General features: G+C 40.1%; 1 protein-coding gene across 13 annotated transcripts in view; it reads right to left on the minus strand.

Moving 5' to 3' along the window:
- Positions 1–14,640, minus strand: part of LOC139750261 (carboxypeptidase D-like) — a 273,624-nt gene that overhangs the window by 12,156 nt on the left and 246,828 nt on the right. For 9 of the 13 annotated variants that reach the window (XM_071664819.1, XM_071664814.1, XM_071664820.1 and 6 more), the window contains 3 exons: positions 14,030–14,206; positions 13,473–13,565; positions 8,779–8,838 (listed from right to left, as the gene is read on the minus strand). In XM_071664819.1, the coding sequence (XP_071520920.1) occupies positions 8,779–8,838; positions 13,473–13,565; positions 14,030–14,206 (330 nt within the window). Of the gene's footprint in view, positions 1–5,012; positions 5,922–8,778; positions 8,839–13,472; positions 13,566–14,029; positions 14,207–14,640 lie in introns of those variants that run through there. The other 4 variants (XM_071664823.1, XM_071664828.1, XM_071664825.1 and 1 more) reach the window with 3 other exon arrangements.

A 14,640-nucleotide genomic window follows, 5' to 3' on the forward strand; every position in this document is an offset into this window, starting at 1 on the left:
ACTTTTCCTCACTCATTCTCTCCATGTGTCTGAACCATTTCAACACACCCTCTTCTGCTCTCTCAACCAGACTCTTTTTATTTCCACACATCTCTCTTACCCTTTCATTACTTATCAATCAAACCACCTCACACCACATATATTGTCCTCAAACATTTCCTTTCCAACACATCCACCCTCTTCTGTAAAACTCTATCAATAGCCCATGCATCGCAACCATATAATATTGCTGGAATTACTATTCCTTCAAACTTACCCATTTTTGCTCTCTGAGATAACGTTCTCTCCTTCCACACATTCTTCATTGCTCCCAGAACCTTCGCCCCTCCCCCATGCTGTGACCCACTTCTGCTTCCATGGTTCTATTCGCTGTGAAATCCACTTCCAGATATCTAAAACACTTCACTTCCTCCAACCTTTCTCCAATCAAACTTACTTCCCAACTAACTTATCCCATGACCGTGCTGAGCCTAATAACCTTGCTCTTATTTACTTTTTCTCTCAACTTTCTCCTTTCACACTTTTCCAAACTCAGTCACCAACTTCTGTAGTTTTTCACCCAAATAAGTCATCAGAGATGTATCACTGGATAACAACAACTGACTCACTTCCCAGGCTTTCTCATCCCAAATGACTTTATACTAGCCCCTCTCTCCAAAACTCTTACATCCACCTCCCTAACCACCCCATCCATAAACAAATTAAACAACCATGGGGACATCACATATCCCTGCCACAGACCGACCTTCACAGGTAACCAATCACTCTCCTTCCTTCCTACTCGTACACATGCCTTACATCCTTGATAAAAACTTTTCACTGCTTCTAGAAGCTTACCTTCCACACCATATACTCTTATGACCTTCCACGAAGCATCTCTATCAACCCTAACATATATCTTCTCCAGATCCATAAATGCTACATGCAAATCCATCAGTTTTTCTAAGTATTTCTCACAAACATTCTTCAAAGCAAACACCTGATCCACACATCCTCTACCACTTCTGAAACCACACTGCTCCTCCCCAATCTGATGCTCTGTACAAGACTTCACCCTCTCAATCTATACCCTCCCATACAATTTCCAAGGAATACTCAACCAACTTATGCCTCTGTAATTTGAACACTCACCTTTATCTCTTTTGCCTTTCTACAATGGCACCATGCATGCATTCCACCAATCCTCAGACACTTCACGATCCATACAAACACTGAATATTCTTACCAACCAAGCAACAACTCAGTCACCCCCTTTCTTAATGAATTCAACTGCAACACCGTCCAAACCCTGAGTTGAGTCAATGAGAGAAAAGGTTTAATGATAATCTACTGATTTCTAATTACTGAAAATACCAGTATTTGTTAACAATTAGACAACAAAGCCCCAGACCATCCTTAACAGTCATCATGGTCCCATATCACATACGCTTAAAAACAGTTCATATTTGATTTGTATGAAGTGACACGTTATTGACAAAGGTAACATGCCTAAACTGGCTAAAAACAAAAATTTCAGTAGAGTTCTCTTGTCATAAAAAAGCTATAAATACTATAGATGTGAAATCTAGTTATACTGTCATTACACCACCACTTCTTGTCATTATTATGCACTGCAATATTCACGTTCATGTATTCTAACAACACCTCTGCAACTTCCAGCCAGTGTATTAATTCATGGCAGGAGTACCCTGTCTTCGGCTGTATCAACAATGGTTATCAACATTTGCTCTTATTCCTTTTGTCAAGAAATGGGAAAGTATGGTAGCATCATTGAAGTCTGGTTCCCTACATGCCCATACTGAGAAGTGGCAGGCAGTGTGGTTTGTCTCAGTACCTGCTTGGCACACAAATTTCGCAGTAACTTAGTACTTACTAAAGAAACTTTTCAAGTAATATGAAACACTGGCTGGTCTGCAATTCTTTAATTATCCATGCAGGTCCCTCGGTCAGCTAGATGAAGCATATGTTCTCATTCCTACAGTGAATATGTCTGGCTTTCCTGTCTATCATGACGTTCAGCATCACAAACCCTGCAATGATCTACCGATTGTCTGACAGTATATCTGTAAGATACTGTTCCGTTTGCAGGTACAGTCTGGACACTTGTTCAAGAATCTCTTCCACCTAAAACTGATGTAAGCCCCCTCAAAGGGAAAACTGAATTAGTTAATAATTGCAGTTTCAAGGCATATCTAGTTACATCCCACCACTCGTACAAAGTGTGACCTACAAACAACCACATATCCTATAAATACATACCTCTACGAATGTTCCACAACTCGGCGATGATGATATTTGATATCAGACTTTTCCCACAGTGATAATCGAGAATGAGCTCACTAATGATGTTTACAAAACCAGCGAGTGTGCAGTCAACTCCATCCCAACCGAAAACGGCAACGTTGCTATTCCTAATCCTAGAATTTGAACCAAATGAGTGTCGACTCAACTTCGAAACTCATTTCAAACTACTTCAAGTTTTCACTGTCCGGAGTTTTGCCCATTTTGAGGTCGTTAATAGTATATGCAACGTCTCACTGTACGTGATGTAAACTTTGAGTTCCGTAATCTAACAAGAAGGTATTATGATATCATTCCTTCCTCTTCGTGTGAACCTGAGAGAATTTACTCGAGACTTAGAAGTCAAATGCGGGTAAACAGAAGCTCACTTAGTCAAGGCCGTGCAACTACGCCACTCATTCAACAAAATTGAAACATTGATTGTGATGGTATCGGTTACATTAACTGAGTAGGAAACAAAAAAAAAAATTATGAGTGTAAGTGGTTTTTATAAAATTAATGATGAATGATAATATCTATTACTGTATAACGTATAACGATTTAACTGAGCGAGGTGGAATCTCTCTTGGCGGGTTTGGTAGAAGGGGTGAAGGTGGTGGGAAGAAAAATGTTACGATGGTAAATTGAAGCTTGATTTGCTGGGCCCGCCTAGAATGATATTCCAAGTTAGATGTAGCGGAATGAAATGAGTATTGATATAACATCAATGATGAGATAAAGTAACCTTCGTGCACGATGCCATTCTTTAATAGTATTCTATTGACTTCGTATTTGCTACCCTGCAAACCACCATCTTGCGTATTGGCTTAATCGTACAAATGCAATAGATGGAATCCCTTATTTATCATTTTTTCAACAGGCTGGTTCTACTGAAGACTCAATGTAACGTAACTATCGTATATATAATAAAGGGTTCTTATTTACTATAAAATCCATATAACACCAGAGCATGATGATTTCCTAAAGTTTTATGTTAAAAATCAAACTATGTACGAGTGTACTCAGTACGAGTGTTCACAGGTGGTTATACATTTCTCAGCGTTTTATTCATATAGAACACATCATTGGTTTCCTGTAAAGTTGAGCATGCGATGGGAATGCAATAAGTAAGAAGGATAATGTAAGACTTTAGGAAAAAATGATGCAAGTGGTTAGTTTTTTCTTGGTGTGGCGTGAGTGTGTTGGGTGAGGGTTCTGCAGTTGTGATCGTCGCGTAGGACCGGTCACATTTTAGCTCTTGAGTCGTCACGTGATTCACAGGGATATGTAATTTAGCGTTGGTCGATGAGATTGCAAGGTACTCTTTCCATTTACCTCGCTTAGGAGATGAACTTTGAAGTAAATTCTCGAATATACTTAGCGCCATCATGCTCGACCTACCAACATAAACACTATACGGAGTAATGACGATTATCTGGCCAGCCATTTTTTTTTTATTCACACCCATTTTATTAGTTTATCAAATTTGCCTCAAGCGATACTAATTATAACCTCTTACTAAGCCCTGCATATCATTAAAACCATCAGATAAGCTCATTCGAATCACATCTTTTAACGTGCAACGACAAACATTTTCATGTCCACGAGTTGCCAAAAGCTAATACGGACCACAGGTTATATTTCTCCATAGAACAGCGGACAGGATGCAGTGACTTATAATTACTTGACCAAACCAAACCACCAGTACAATACAGTACCTACATTCCCTTGATCAAGACTGTTCACTCATCACGACATACTTTTGTGAAACAATACATGGGACACGGTTGATGTACGGCAAAATGATATTTCTTTTTCCTGCTCATTATACTTGAGAATACTTGACAGTTTAATAGGCAATTATACTGAAAAGAAAATGGTTAAGTAAATATTCAGATGCATCCATTTCCTACTTCTTAGGTCGTAACCCTGCAGGTGTAAAGGTTACCCTCGAGTTAGTGATATATGCCTCTGTGGATGGAGGGAAGAACATGGCCTGCGAGTGTGTGTGTGTGCTAATCAAAGGTGGGGGATGGGGAGGGGGAGTAGCATTATCATGGATTAATTCAGACCTCTAGCACACGCTGCCAATAACGTCCAAATTTGCGATTAACATCACTCACATCATTTTTGCTCAATCCTACTTATATCTATATGTGCTACATAAAATACTGCGTTGTATGTAGGTGTCACCTATCACCGTATTCCTCTTAAACAACCCTTCCCTCCTTACCGTGTTATCCTATCACCACCTCACGCGCCGGGTCCTGTCTTCTCTAGCTCCCTCACCCCAACTCACTGAAGAAAGTTTCGAAGGACCGAGTCGATACTCCCTTGGCTCACACCTCACAGAAAGAGAGGCTTGACAGCAGTGACTGTCTCGGTTGGATGAGGTGGGGGGGGGGGGGGGTGTCTGTACAATGTTACTTCAAAATCTTTCAACAGTACTGGGTGTTTATTTAAGCAGTAGGTTATGCTTTTCTGGCCATGGAATTATTTGAATAACTTACTGGCAAGGCTACAGAACCACTGGAACTAAAGTTAGTTATTGTATTTAGACTAAAATCTAATAAGCATTTAGAAAAGTCATAAGGCACAGCAACGTAAATAAATAGGAGTCATGCACAAGTTCAAGCGATGCATATAAATATTAACCAACACTGATAAGAACATGCAACACCGTGAGATAGCAGAAATTTACCTTTTCCACCTGTACATGCATCACCACAACCATTCTTCATACCCATGATGATTAATCTACAAAGGAGAACCATCTTCGCTAGGCTCCCATGCATCTAGGATAGTCCTCCTTCAGTCAGTCATTTTCTCTAGACTGCCGACGGAGATATACTGACGGCTGCGCCCTCTACCCCTGAGCAATTCCGAGTCTTGTGGATCCACGGCTTTTTATTTTATCTTTTTTAACGTGTAGACACGAGTAAGTGATTTATGGTAGTAGTCTTCGGAAGTATTGTGCATAACTGCTTATGTTGGAAGATTTTTGTCTCATGAATTTCATTCAAACGTTGCTCCGATACTTACAAAAACTTTTACTTGACATGATTAAGAATACGGAAAATGCACACAAAAATTCAAAGAATACAATTAAAACAAAGATATAGCAAATAGAATTTCGAGGATAGGGTATCACAGACAAGACCATTACCTTAAAGTACTCAAGTGTTTATTGTTTTCCGAAATATTATCACAATACTGGAGATAGATGAGAACTGTCAATATGACAAATCCTACTCATACGCACAGGTCATGCATATATATATATATATATATATATATATATATATATATATATATATATATATATATATATATATATCACCTTAAACACTACGCAAAGGCGATATTCTTTCAATTTTTGACCATTAATCAGTCCAAATATTGCCCCCCCAGACAAAGTGAAATAAATAAACACATAGATTAATTCACAATTATGATTCCTTGTTCTGACCATTTACATAAAAATAGTCAATGGTAAGAAAAAATGAATTTTGTAATTAAAGCAATGTCCCAACTGAAAGAGCGAACTGGTCTCCCACAGTCTGTGCTCAGTTTGTAAAAAGTGCGATAGCAAAGAGAATGATGGCAGTGATCCAAAGGGCCGGCTTGCTCAGGGGTACCTGCTGAGGAAAGGACCATCAACTATCATGGTGGTTGCAGGAACATAAGTTGACACTTGATTAACACTGAAATAAAACTTTTTGTGGTTGTGAAGGATAGTGCTGAGCAAGAGACATATCATTTCAACAACTAGAAGTTCAAATCCGTAAACTTTTTGTTTTGACTAAATACTATAGCCAAAAATTATTTATATAGTTACGTAAAGGCTACCCATTTACACCAGTAAATATTAAAATGCTCCATGCGTAGCACATGCAAGTTCATTATGAATTACAGGAAAGTTGTAAGACTTTCAGATTCAGTAAAACTTTATATATAAAATAGTAATCTAGGAAAGCAAAAGTGAAGGCGAAAGTAGGAATTAACAGAAAAGAACACCTAATGCCTCTTGTCCCATGATTCTGTCTGTAATCTTCGACTGTTCCTGAAGTCCAATAAAGTTACCAATAAGACGCAGATAAAAAATTGTGCTTTCCCATGTGAAGAATACGACCAACATGAGTACCGTACGTACCTTAAATTTGTTTCTGAACAAATTCATACCATAAGAGCACTTTACATCCTTTCTTACAAGTTTCCCAGCCAAATTCATGTTAAGGCGTCTTGTTCTATATTTGCATCTTTCGAAACTATCAGGTGGTGTCTCATTAAACTGGCTAAAAAAAAAGTAATAACGTAAAGACTGTGATCATGTCTCCCTTTCTTGGTGGAAAAATCTCTCAGCCTGTCTCTGTGGCTCAACTCTTTTAATTCTGGTATCATCTTTGTTGTCTCCCTCTAGACCTTCTATATTAGTTATCTGCTTTTTTAAGCATGGTGCCAAAACTTGAGAAACATATTTCAGTTTTGACCTAGATGATAGGATGTAAGCAGTTTCCTGATTATTTCCCTTTTCATGTACTTAAATGCGATTCTAATATTTGCCTGCGAACAGTTGGTCTGTACAATTTCCCTAAGGTGATAGGTTCGGTAAAATGACTTCCACATACTTCTCACGCACACATTCCTGCAGCATACATCCTACTAGATAATATCAATATCGAGGCCTTATTTCACCGTGTCCTATCCTCAGTCCTCTGTGTTTTATCCGACTGAATTTCATCAACTATGTATCAGATCAACTTTGGAGTTTGTCTAGATCCCCACCGTAAGTTGATGCAGTCCTCTTCTCTTTTCATTTCTCCCATGACCTTGGCAACAACCGGAATCATATTCAGGCGTGAGACCAATATTTATGGCATGTCATGTACGCAGATCAGATAGACCAATGATTCCACGACTGAGCCCTGCTTCACGGCACTGGTGATCCCTATTTCGAGGAAGCTTCTCTGAGATGCCGCCTCCTTTGTCCCCTTCCGTTAACGTAATTTTGTCTCCGAGGGAGTTTATGCTTTATTCCCGCCTGAAGGTTCATCTTTATTAATCTCCTATGTAGTGCAGTGTGAAATGCTTTTCGAACGTCTTGATACAAACAATCCACCCAATCTTCTCTTTTGTTTAAAATTACCGGAGCTCATTCTCCCATAGACTTCCAAGAGGTTTGTTTGCATCACTTTTTTCATCCCATGAATCCGTCTTGTCTTTCACGTAGGTAGTACCTCATTTGTAAGCACAAAACGTCGCTGGAGGAAGGTAAAAACACCAAGGGAGTGAAAGAGGTTAAATGTCGTCCCCTGATGTAAGGAAGGAGACAAGGGAGCTGGGGTCTAAACCAGGGTTGGGTATTCAGCATGGGCTACTAAACTAAGAATCGCTACATGAGAAGTAAAATGACGCTTTCAAAACCGGGTTCGAGTTGTATCTGCTGGACCACAATATGGTTAGGTCATAAGCCTGATATAATTCTGAAGTTGGGAGCCAAAATCGAGGTTAAACAAGGATTAAAACCTGACAAGACTTCGTACAATAAACTGCGGGTGAGACCAAAATGGAGCTAGGGCTGACACCTATTGTTGGATATTAAAAATGGATGACAAATGAGCAGGGACTGGGAACATAATAGGAGACGAAAGTAAAACTAAAGGCTTTTTAGCCTTGTAATTTTACCTCATTCCTTGGTTATGCTCCCAGTCCCGCTTCAGTCGCTGTCCCTTTCAAATGTTAAACGTCATATGTCTCCCAGCACAGCTAGCTCCCTGTTCCATTTGAGTCAAGCGTGGTTCACTGTTGGGTCCGAGAAACAGACGTCTACCGATTGTTTTCCCCAAGCGAGCAAATACCACACAACACAAAGAAAGCCATTTTAGATATATGCCAGACCAAATGTCTGAGTGATCATAATATGGGATTTCACAAAGTTTATCTAGATTTCTTTTCTAAGCACTTGCTCATACTTTAAAGTTACCAAAGTGAACCTGAGTTTTTTTGAATGCGTTTTGTTCTTCGTGGGTGACTGATATTTCTACTTTACGGAAAAGAATGATCATACCCTGCGCCGTAAAATTTATCCAAGTACAAATAATTTATTTTTATTCTTTGAAAAAAATTTGTCACGCGTTCTTCCAAAATATCAAAATGCTCGTCACAAGTTCAAGGTGATCACTAACTCGGGTCAGGTTTGGTTTACGTCCATATGATAATAGAGAGTTCCGTTCCTCTCGACCCGAAAACAAATATGGACGTAACACGGGAAACAAATGTAGCTTTTGGCAAGTGTATCAAAGAGAACTACATATTAATGTCTAAACTCTGCCATGTTTCTGGTTAATCTAGAGAACTTAGCCCAAAAGTCAGTATTAGAAATAAACGTACCAAGGTACTGAGAGAGAGAGAGAGAGAGAGAGAGAGAGAGAGAGAGAGAGAGAGAGAGAGAGAGAGAGAGAGAGAGAGAGAGAGAGAGAATAATGGAATGATTCCTACCCCTGCGGCCGTGTTTGGCGGCTGGTGCTGCGGGCTGGAGGGCAGCGCGTCCGGTGCAGGCTAGGAGGTGGAAGGAGAACTGTGTTAATTATTCATCATACCAATACTAACACTAATAAACGTAATACACTATGTATATGACCAATAAGTTGAACTGTACTGATGAGAACCGATATATATATATATATATATATATATATATATATATATATATATATATATATATATATATATATATATATATATATATATATCTTTTCTTTCTTTCAAACTATTTGCCATTTCCCGCATTAGCGAGGTAGCGTTAAGAACAGAGGACTGGGCCATTGAGGGAATACCCTCACCTGGCCCAATTCTCTGTTCCTTCCTTTGGAAAATTAAAAAAAAACGAGAGGGGAGGATTTCCAAAACAAGGAACAGAGAAGGGGGCCAGGTGAGGATATTCCCTCCAAGGCCCAGTCCTCTGTTCTTAACGCTACCTCACTAACGCGGGAAATGGCGAATAGTTTGAATATATATATATATATATATATATATATATATATATATATATATATATATATATATATATATATATATATATATGAAGAATGTATGTGAGAAATACTTAGAAAAGCAAATGGATTTGTATGTAGCATTTATGGATCTGGAGGAGGCATATGATAGAGTTGATAGAGATGCTCTGTGGAAGGTATTAAGAATATATGGTGTGGGAGGCAAGTTGTTAGAAGCAGTGAAAAGTTTTTATCGAGGATGTAAGGCATGTGTACGTGTAGGAAGAGAGGAAAGTGGTTGGTTCTCAGTGAATGTAGGTTTGCGGCAGGGGTGTGTGATGTCTCCATGGTTGTTTAATTTGTTTATGGATGGGGTTGTTAGGGAGGTGAATGCAAGAGTTTTGGAAAGAGGGACAAGTATGAAGTCTGTTGTGGATGAGAGAGCTTGGGAAGTGAGTCAGTTGTTGTTCGCTGATGATACAGCGCTGGTGGCTGATTCATGTGAGAAACTGTAGAAGCTGGTGACCGAGTTTGGTAAAGTGTGTGAAAGAAGAAAGTTAAGAGTAAATGTGAATAAGAGCAAGGTTATTAGGTACAGTAGGGTTGAGGGTCAAGTCAATTGGGAGGTAAGTTTGAATGGAGAAAAACTGGAGGAAGTAAAGTGTTTTAGATATCTGGGAGTGGATTTGGCAGCGGATGGAACCATGGAAGCGGAAGTGAATCATAGGGTGGGGGAGGGGGCGAAAATCCTGGAAGCCTTGAAGAATGTGTGGAAGTCGAGAACATTATCTCGGAAAGCAAAAATGGCTATGTTTGAAGGAATAGTGGTTCCAACAATGTTGTATGGTTGCGAGGCGTGGGCTATGGATAGAGTTGTGCGCAGGAGGGTGGATGTGCTGGAAATGAGATGTTTGAGGACAATGTGTGGTGTGAGGTGGTTTGATCGAGTAAGTAATGTAAGGGTAAGAGAGATGTGTGGAAATAAAAAGAGCGTGGTTGAGAGAGCAGAAGAGGGTGGTTTGAAATGGTTTGGGCACATGGAGAGAATGAGTGAGGAAAGATTGACCAAGAGGATATATGTGTCGGAGGTGGAGGGAACGAGGAGAAGTGGGAGACCAAATTGGAGATGGAAAGATGAAGTGAAAAAGATTTTGTGTGATCGGGGCCTGAACATGCAGGAGGGTGAAAGGAGGGCAAGGAATAGAGTGAATTGGATCGATGTGGTATACCGGGGTTGACGTGCTGTCAGTGGATTTGAATCAGGGCATGTGAAGCGTCTGGGGTAAACCATGGAAAGTTGTGTGGGGCCTGGATGTGGAAAGGGAGCTGTGGTTTCGGGCATTATTGCATGACAGCTAGAGACTGAGTGTGAACGAATGGGGCCTTTGTTATCTTTTCCTAGTGCTACCTCGCACACATGAGGGGGGAGGGGGATGGTATTCCATGTGTGGCGAGGTGGCGACGAGAATGAATAAAGGCAGACAGTGTGAATTGTGTGCAGGGGTATATATGTATGTGTCTGTGTGTGTATATATATGTGTACATTGAGATGTATAGGTATGTATATTTGCGAGTGTGGACGTGTATGTATATACATTATGTATGGGGGTGGGTTGGGCCATTTCTTTCGTCTGTTTCCTTGCGCTACCTCGCAAACGCGGGAGACAGCGACAAAGCAAAATAAATAAATGAATAAATAAATAAATAAATAAATATATATATATATATATATATATATATATATATATATATATATATATATATATATATATATAGACGGGAATGAATAAAGGCAGACAGTATGAATTATGTACATGCGTATATATGTATATGTCTGTGTGTGTATATATATGTGTACATTGAGATGTATAAGGTATGTATATTTGCGTGTGTGGACGTATATGTATATACATGTGTATGTGGATGGGTTGGGCCATTTCTTTCGTCTGTTTCCTTGCGCTACCTCGCTAACGCGGGAGACAGCGACAAAGCAAAATAAAAAATTAATAAATAAAAAAAATATATAAAGTGAATACCCATTAACTAAGTAGCTAGCAATTAAATTCTAGGATCATATGGTGCATTGTACATAGCTTTCCCTACCTACCGTTCCACTGACCTCTACTGACACAGAGCAGCACCCAGTGGTACCTGGACTCATGCAGCAGTAGCTTGGTATTATCATGCAAGGTGGTAATCATATAACAGAAAACCTTTATATAGTTAATTAACCAACTATCAATTAGCACAATGGGTTAGCATGTAAAAAAAAAAACCTCTATTAATGAGACGACTTGCGTCATAGTATTTTACATGGTGCTGAGGCGTTTGATACTTAACCTCCATACAAACTATTTCGAACCTTTTTTTGTGTCAACAAATCAAAGAGAATATTGTTGTTGTGGATTTTTCAGTAAGGGTTCATTCTGTGCCCTGTGACGAGGTTGTGTTGGTCCTACGTGATTTTCGCTTTGGTTTTCCTAAATGCCTCGTAGACTAGGATGTGCGTTCGTGACTAGGCTGTGCGTTCGTGACTATATAGACTGTGCGTGCCTTAGCATGCTTTTGGAGCAAACTTCTATAACGATGTCTCCACGATAAACTAAGTCTGCCCTCAAAAGATGCTGGAAGGCAGCAGTGCCCAGGTAGGACTTTAAGAATTACTAAAATACCAAGAATGAAGTTAAATGGTCGCGCTCACGAGTGATCATGCAATACCCAGAACACCTAGACCTTAGTTTAGCATGCCTAGAGACTAGAGTGTAATTGCTAAATGACTCTTATCATATCAAGTCTAGTTAGTTGGTTAACTGAGTTTTAAGCCCATCGACTGCCAAAATAATTCAGGTTATCAGCGTAAAATTATAAGCACCATCTCCATCAAAGTATGAACGCTTTTTTTTTTTCTTTTAGATGTTCAAGATAACTGAAAGATCATTCACGCTCCTCTGGTGTTACCAGACTATTCCTCCATGAGATTACACCTCGAGAGAAGAGGCACCTTTGGTGGGGCTGTATCGTCAGTGGGCGAAAGACAGTACAGTCTCACCAGAGTTTTTCGCTTCAAAGGAGTCAATTATGTCCCTGCTACTGAGTGTGGCGCAGTCCTCAAGCTGCAGAAGCCCTGAATAAGGGGGTTCTGGGGATTATGTAATAATAATAATAATAATAATAATAATAATAATAATAATAATAATAATTATAATGATTATAGTAATCATTATTATCATTAGTTATTAGTATTATAACTATAATACATGTTCTCACTACGCGTATGGTCCTACCACTCGATGCTTTTAGCGTGCACCACACTGGTAAACATCGCACAATCATGCAGAAGTTATCGTCTTCCTCGGCTAAAGTTATCATTGTGTTAAAAGGACCGTGTACACAGCATGAGCGTATACGGTCACACATTTATCTTGAGCAAGCGAAGACAGAGTTAAAGACTTTTCGATAGGTTATGACATCTTGATATTGATGGTTTTAACGACCCCGTCATTTGATAAACTAACAGTTGAAAACAAAGAACAACTAAGATTTGTTCGTATAGTTTTTGAGATGTTGGAAAGTTGTACTTTGGAGGTCAACATACCATCGTTACAGTTGTACACGTAAGGGACCCTGTTCTCAAGAAGTCAAATCATGCAAGTATTTCTTAATTGTATAACACGGTCGGGTGGAAGGTTGGAGGTTAACACAAGGTCGTATTTCATCGTATTTCAGCGCCTGCATCACCTGGGTTAAAGACCATCACAGGTGCAGGACTTAAACAATCTTTGTTGGGTATTAAACCATCAGCCTCAGAATATTGGTGGTTAAACCATCGCATTAAAGGTTATCTTGCTCAAGGGGTTAAACCATTATGCTCATGGATAAACCATAATACTGGGTGGGGTGAAGCCATCAAATCCTGGTTTATGGATCATAACAATCAGGTATAAACCATCCTACTCAAGAGTCAAACCATCAAGTTCACTGTGTGAGGCATCATACTCATGGTTTACATCATCACATGATGGCTTAAACCGTCAAATCTTAGGGATAAACATCATACGTAAGGTCAAATTAGCTTAGGGGAGCCTCAGATAATTGTGCTTAAGACTTTAAAACGATCATACTCGAGAGAATTAAGCCATGGTATGGGATTTAAGCCATTATTTGGAGAATCAATCATTTTTGGGGTGGTGGGGTACTCACAGGGGTCCGGTAGAGCGTGATGTTGAGGAGCGTCGGGTTAGACTCCACCACAGTGAAATCCTCCTCTCGGGGGTCGAACCCTTCAGCGTACACCTGTAGGAGGGAGAGAGACACACACCGCCTCTGAGTGAATGTGTTGGGTCATCGAGGACTATAGGAACGTAGGAGAGGTGAGGAGGAGGAGGTGGAAACAAGGGGGAGGTATGATGATAATTTAGAATACTGGGCAGGGATATGATGGTATTGCGATGGGGCATAAGGACTTAAAAAAATTAATTATTGTCTATTTATCTGTGCCTTACATACAGAGATCAAGGAATAGGATACTTGGAACACTCGTTAGATCAAGTTATTCAGCAGAAAGGAAAGACAAAATACGTCTGTGTATACGCACAGAAATATAGACGATTATAGATATTACAAAGAACACGAATTCCAGACAATGGTGAGTGTTGCTGGGTCAACATATGGTAGGGTTAACATGTGACCTAGAAGGAGAGTACAAAAGTTGACCCTCGGGTTACCTGGGGGTTAGGGGGCTGGGGGCAGACACTGACCTCGAGGGTGTAGAAGCCTGGAAGGAGGATCCGCCAGTACTCGCCGTACTTGGTGGACTGGAAACCCACGTCCCGGTTCCTGATCTTCATGGAGGCGCCCTCTACCGGGTTGTCGTACTCGTCCTTCACGAAGCCCCTCACACCCCTGTGCACCTCGCCCATGTACCTCACCAGCGCCTGCGATGGGCACACACGACTTCGTCAGGTGGGTAACAAGCAGTGGACATTTACTATACCACTGCAAAGGTTTATGTCAAACCGCTAGAGAGATGACTCCTAGGTCATGTTTCCAGACCCCTCTGGAGTTGACAGCTCCAAGCGATGTGAATATAGTATCAGTCTCTCCTACACTGTAACTTAAGACAAACCTCTTAGGTGTACTGGCAAGAGAAATCTCTGTAGTAATATGGATTTATGGTTTACTGCAGAGGTGAGCCAAGACGTACATCATTGTGGCGTGCGTCAGACGATATTGGCCGGTTCGTAAATAAGACAAACCCCTCCATCTCTACTGATGTATGAATGAAAAGAAACTTAAAGTTAAGCTAGTTACTGTGAGGGAAGGCCTAGCACTGTGAGAGAAGGCCCAGCAGAGTGAGGGAAGACCCAGC

The sequence above is a fragment of the Panulirus ornatus genome, chromosome 9 (genome assembly GCF_036320965.1).
Source record: "Panulirus ornatus isolate Po-2019 chromosome 9, ASM3632096v1, whole genome shotgun sequence".
NCBI classification, from domain to species: Eukaryota; Metazoa; Arthropoda; class Malacostraca; order Decapoda; family Palinuridae; genus Panulirus; species Panulirus ornatus.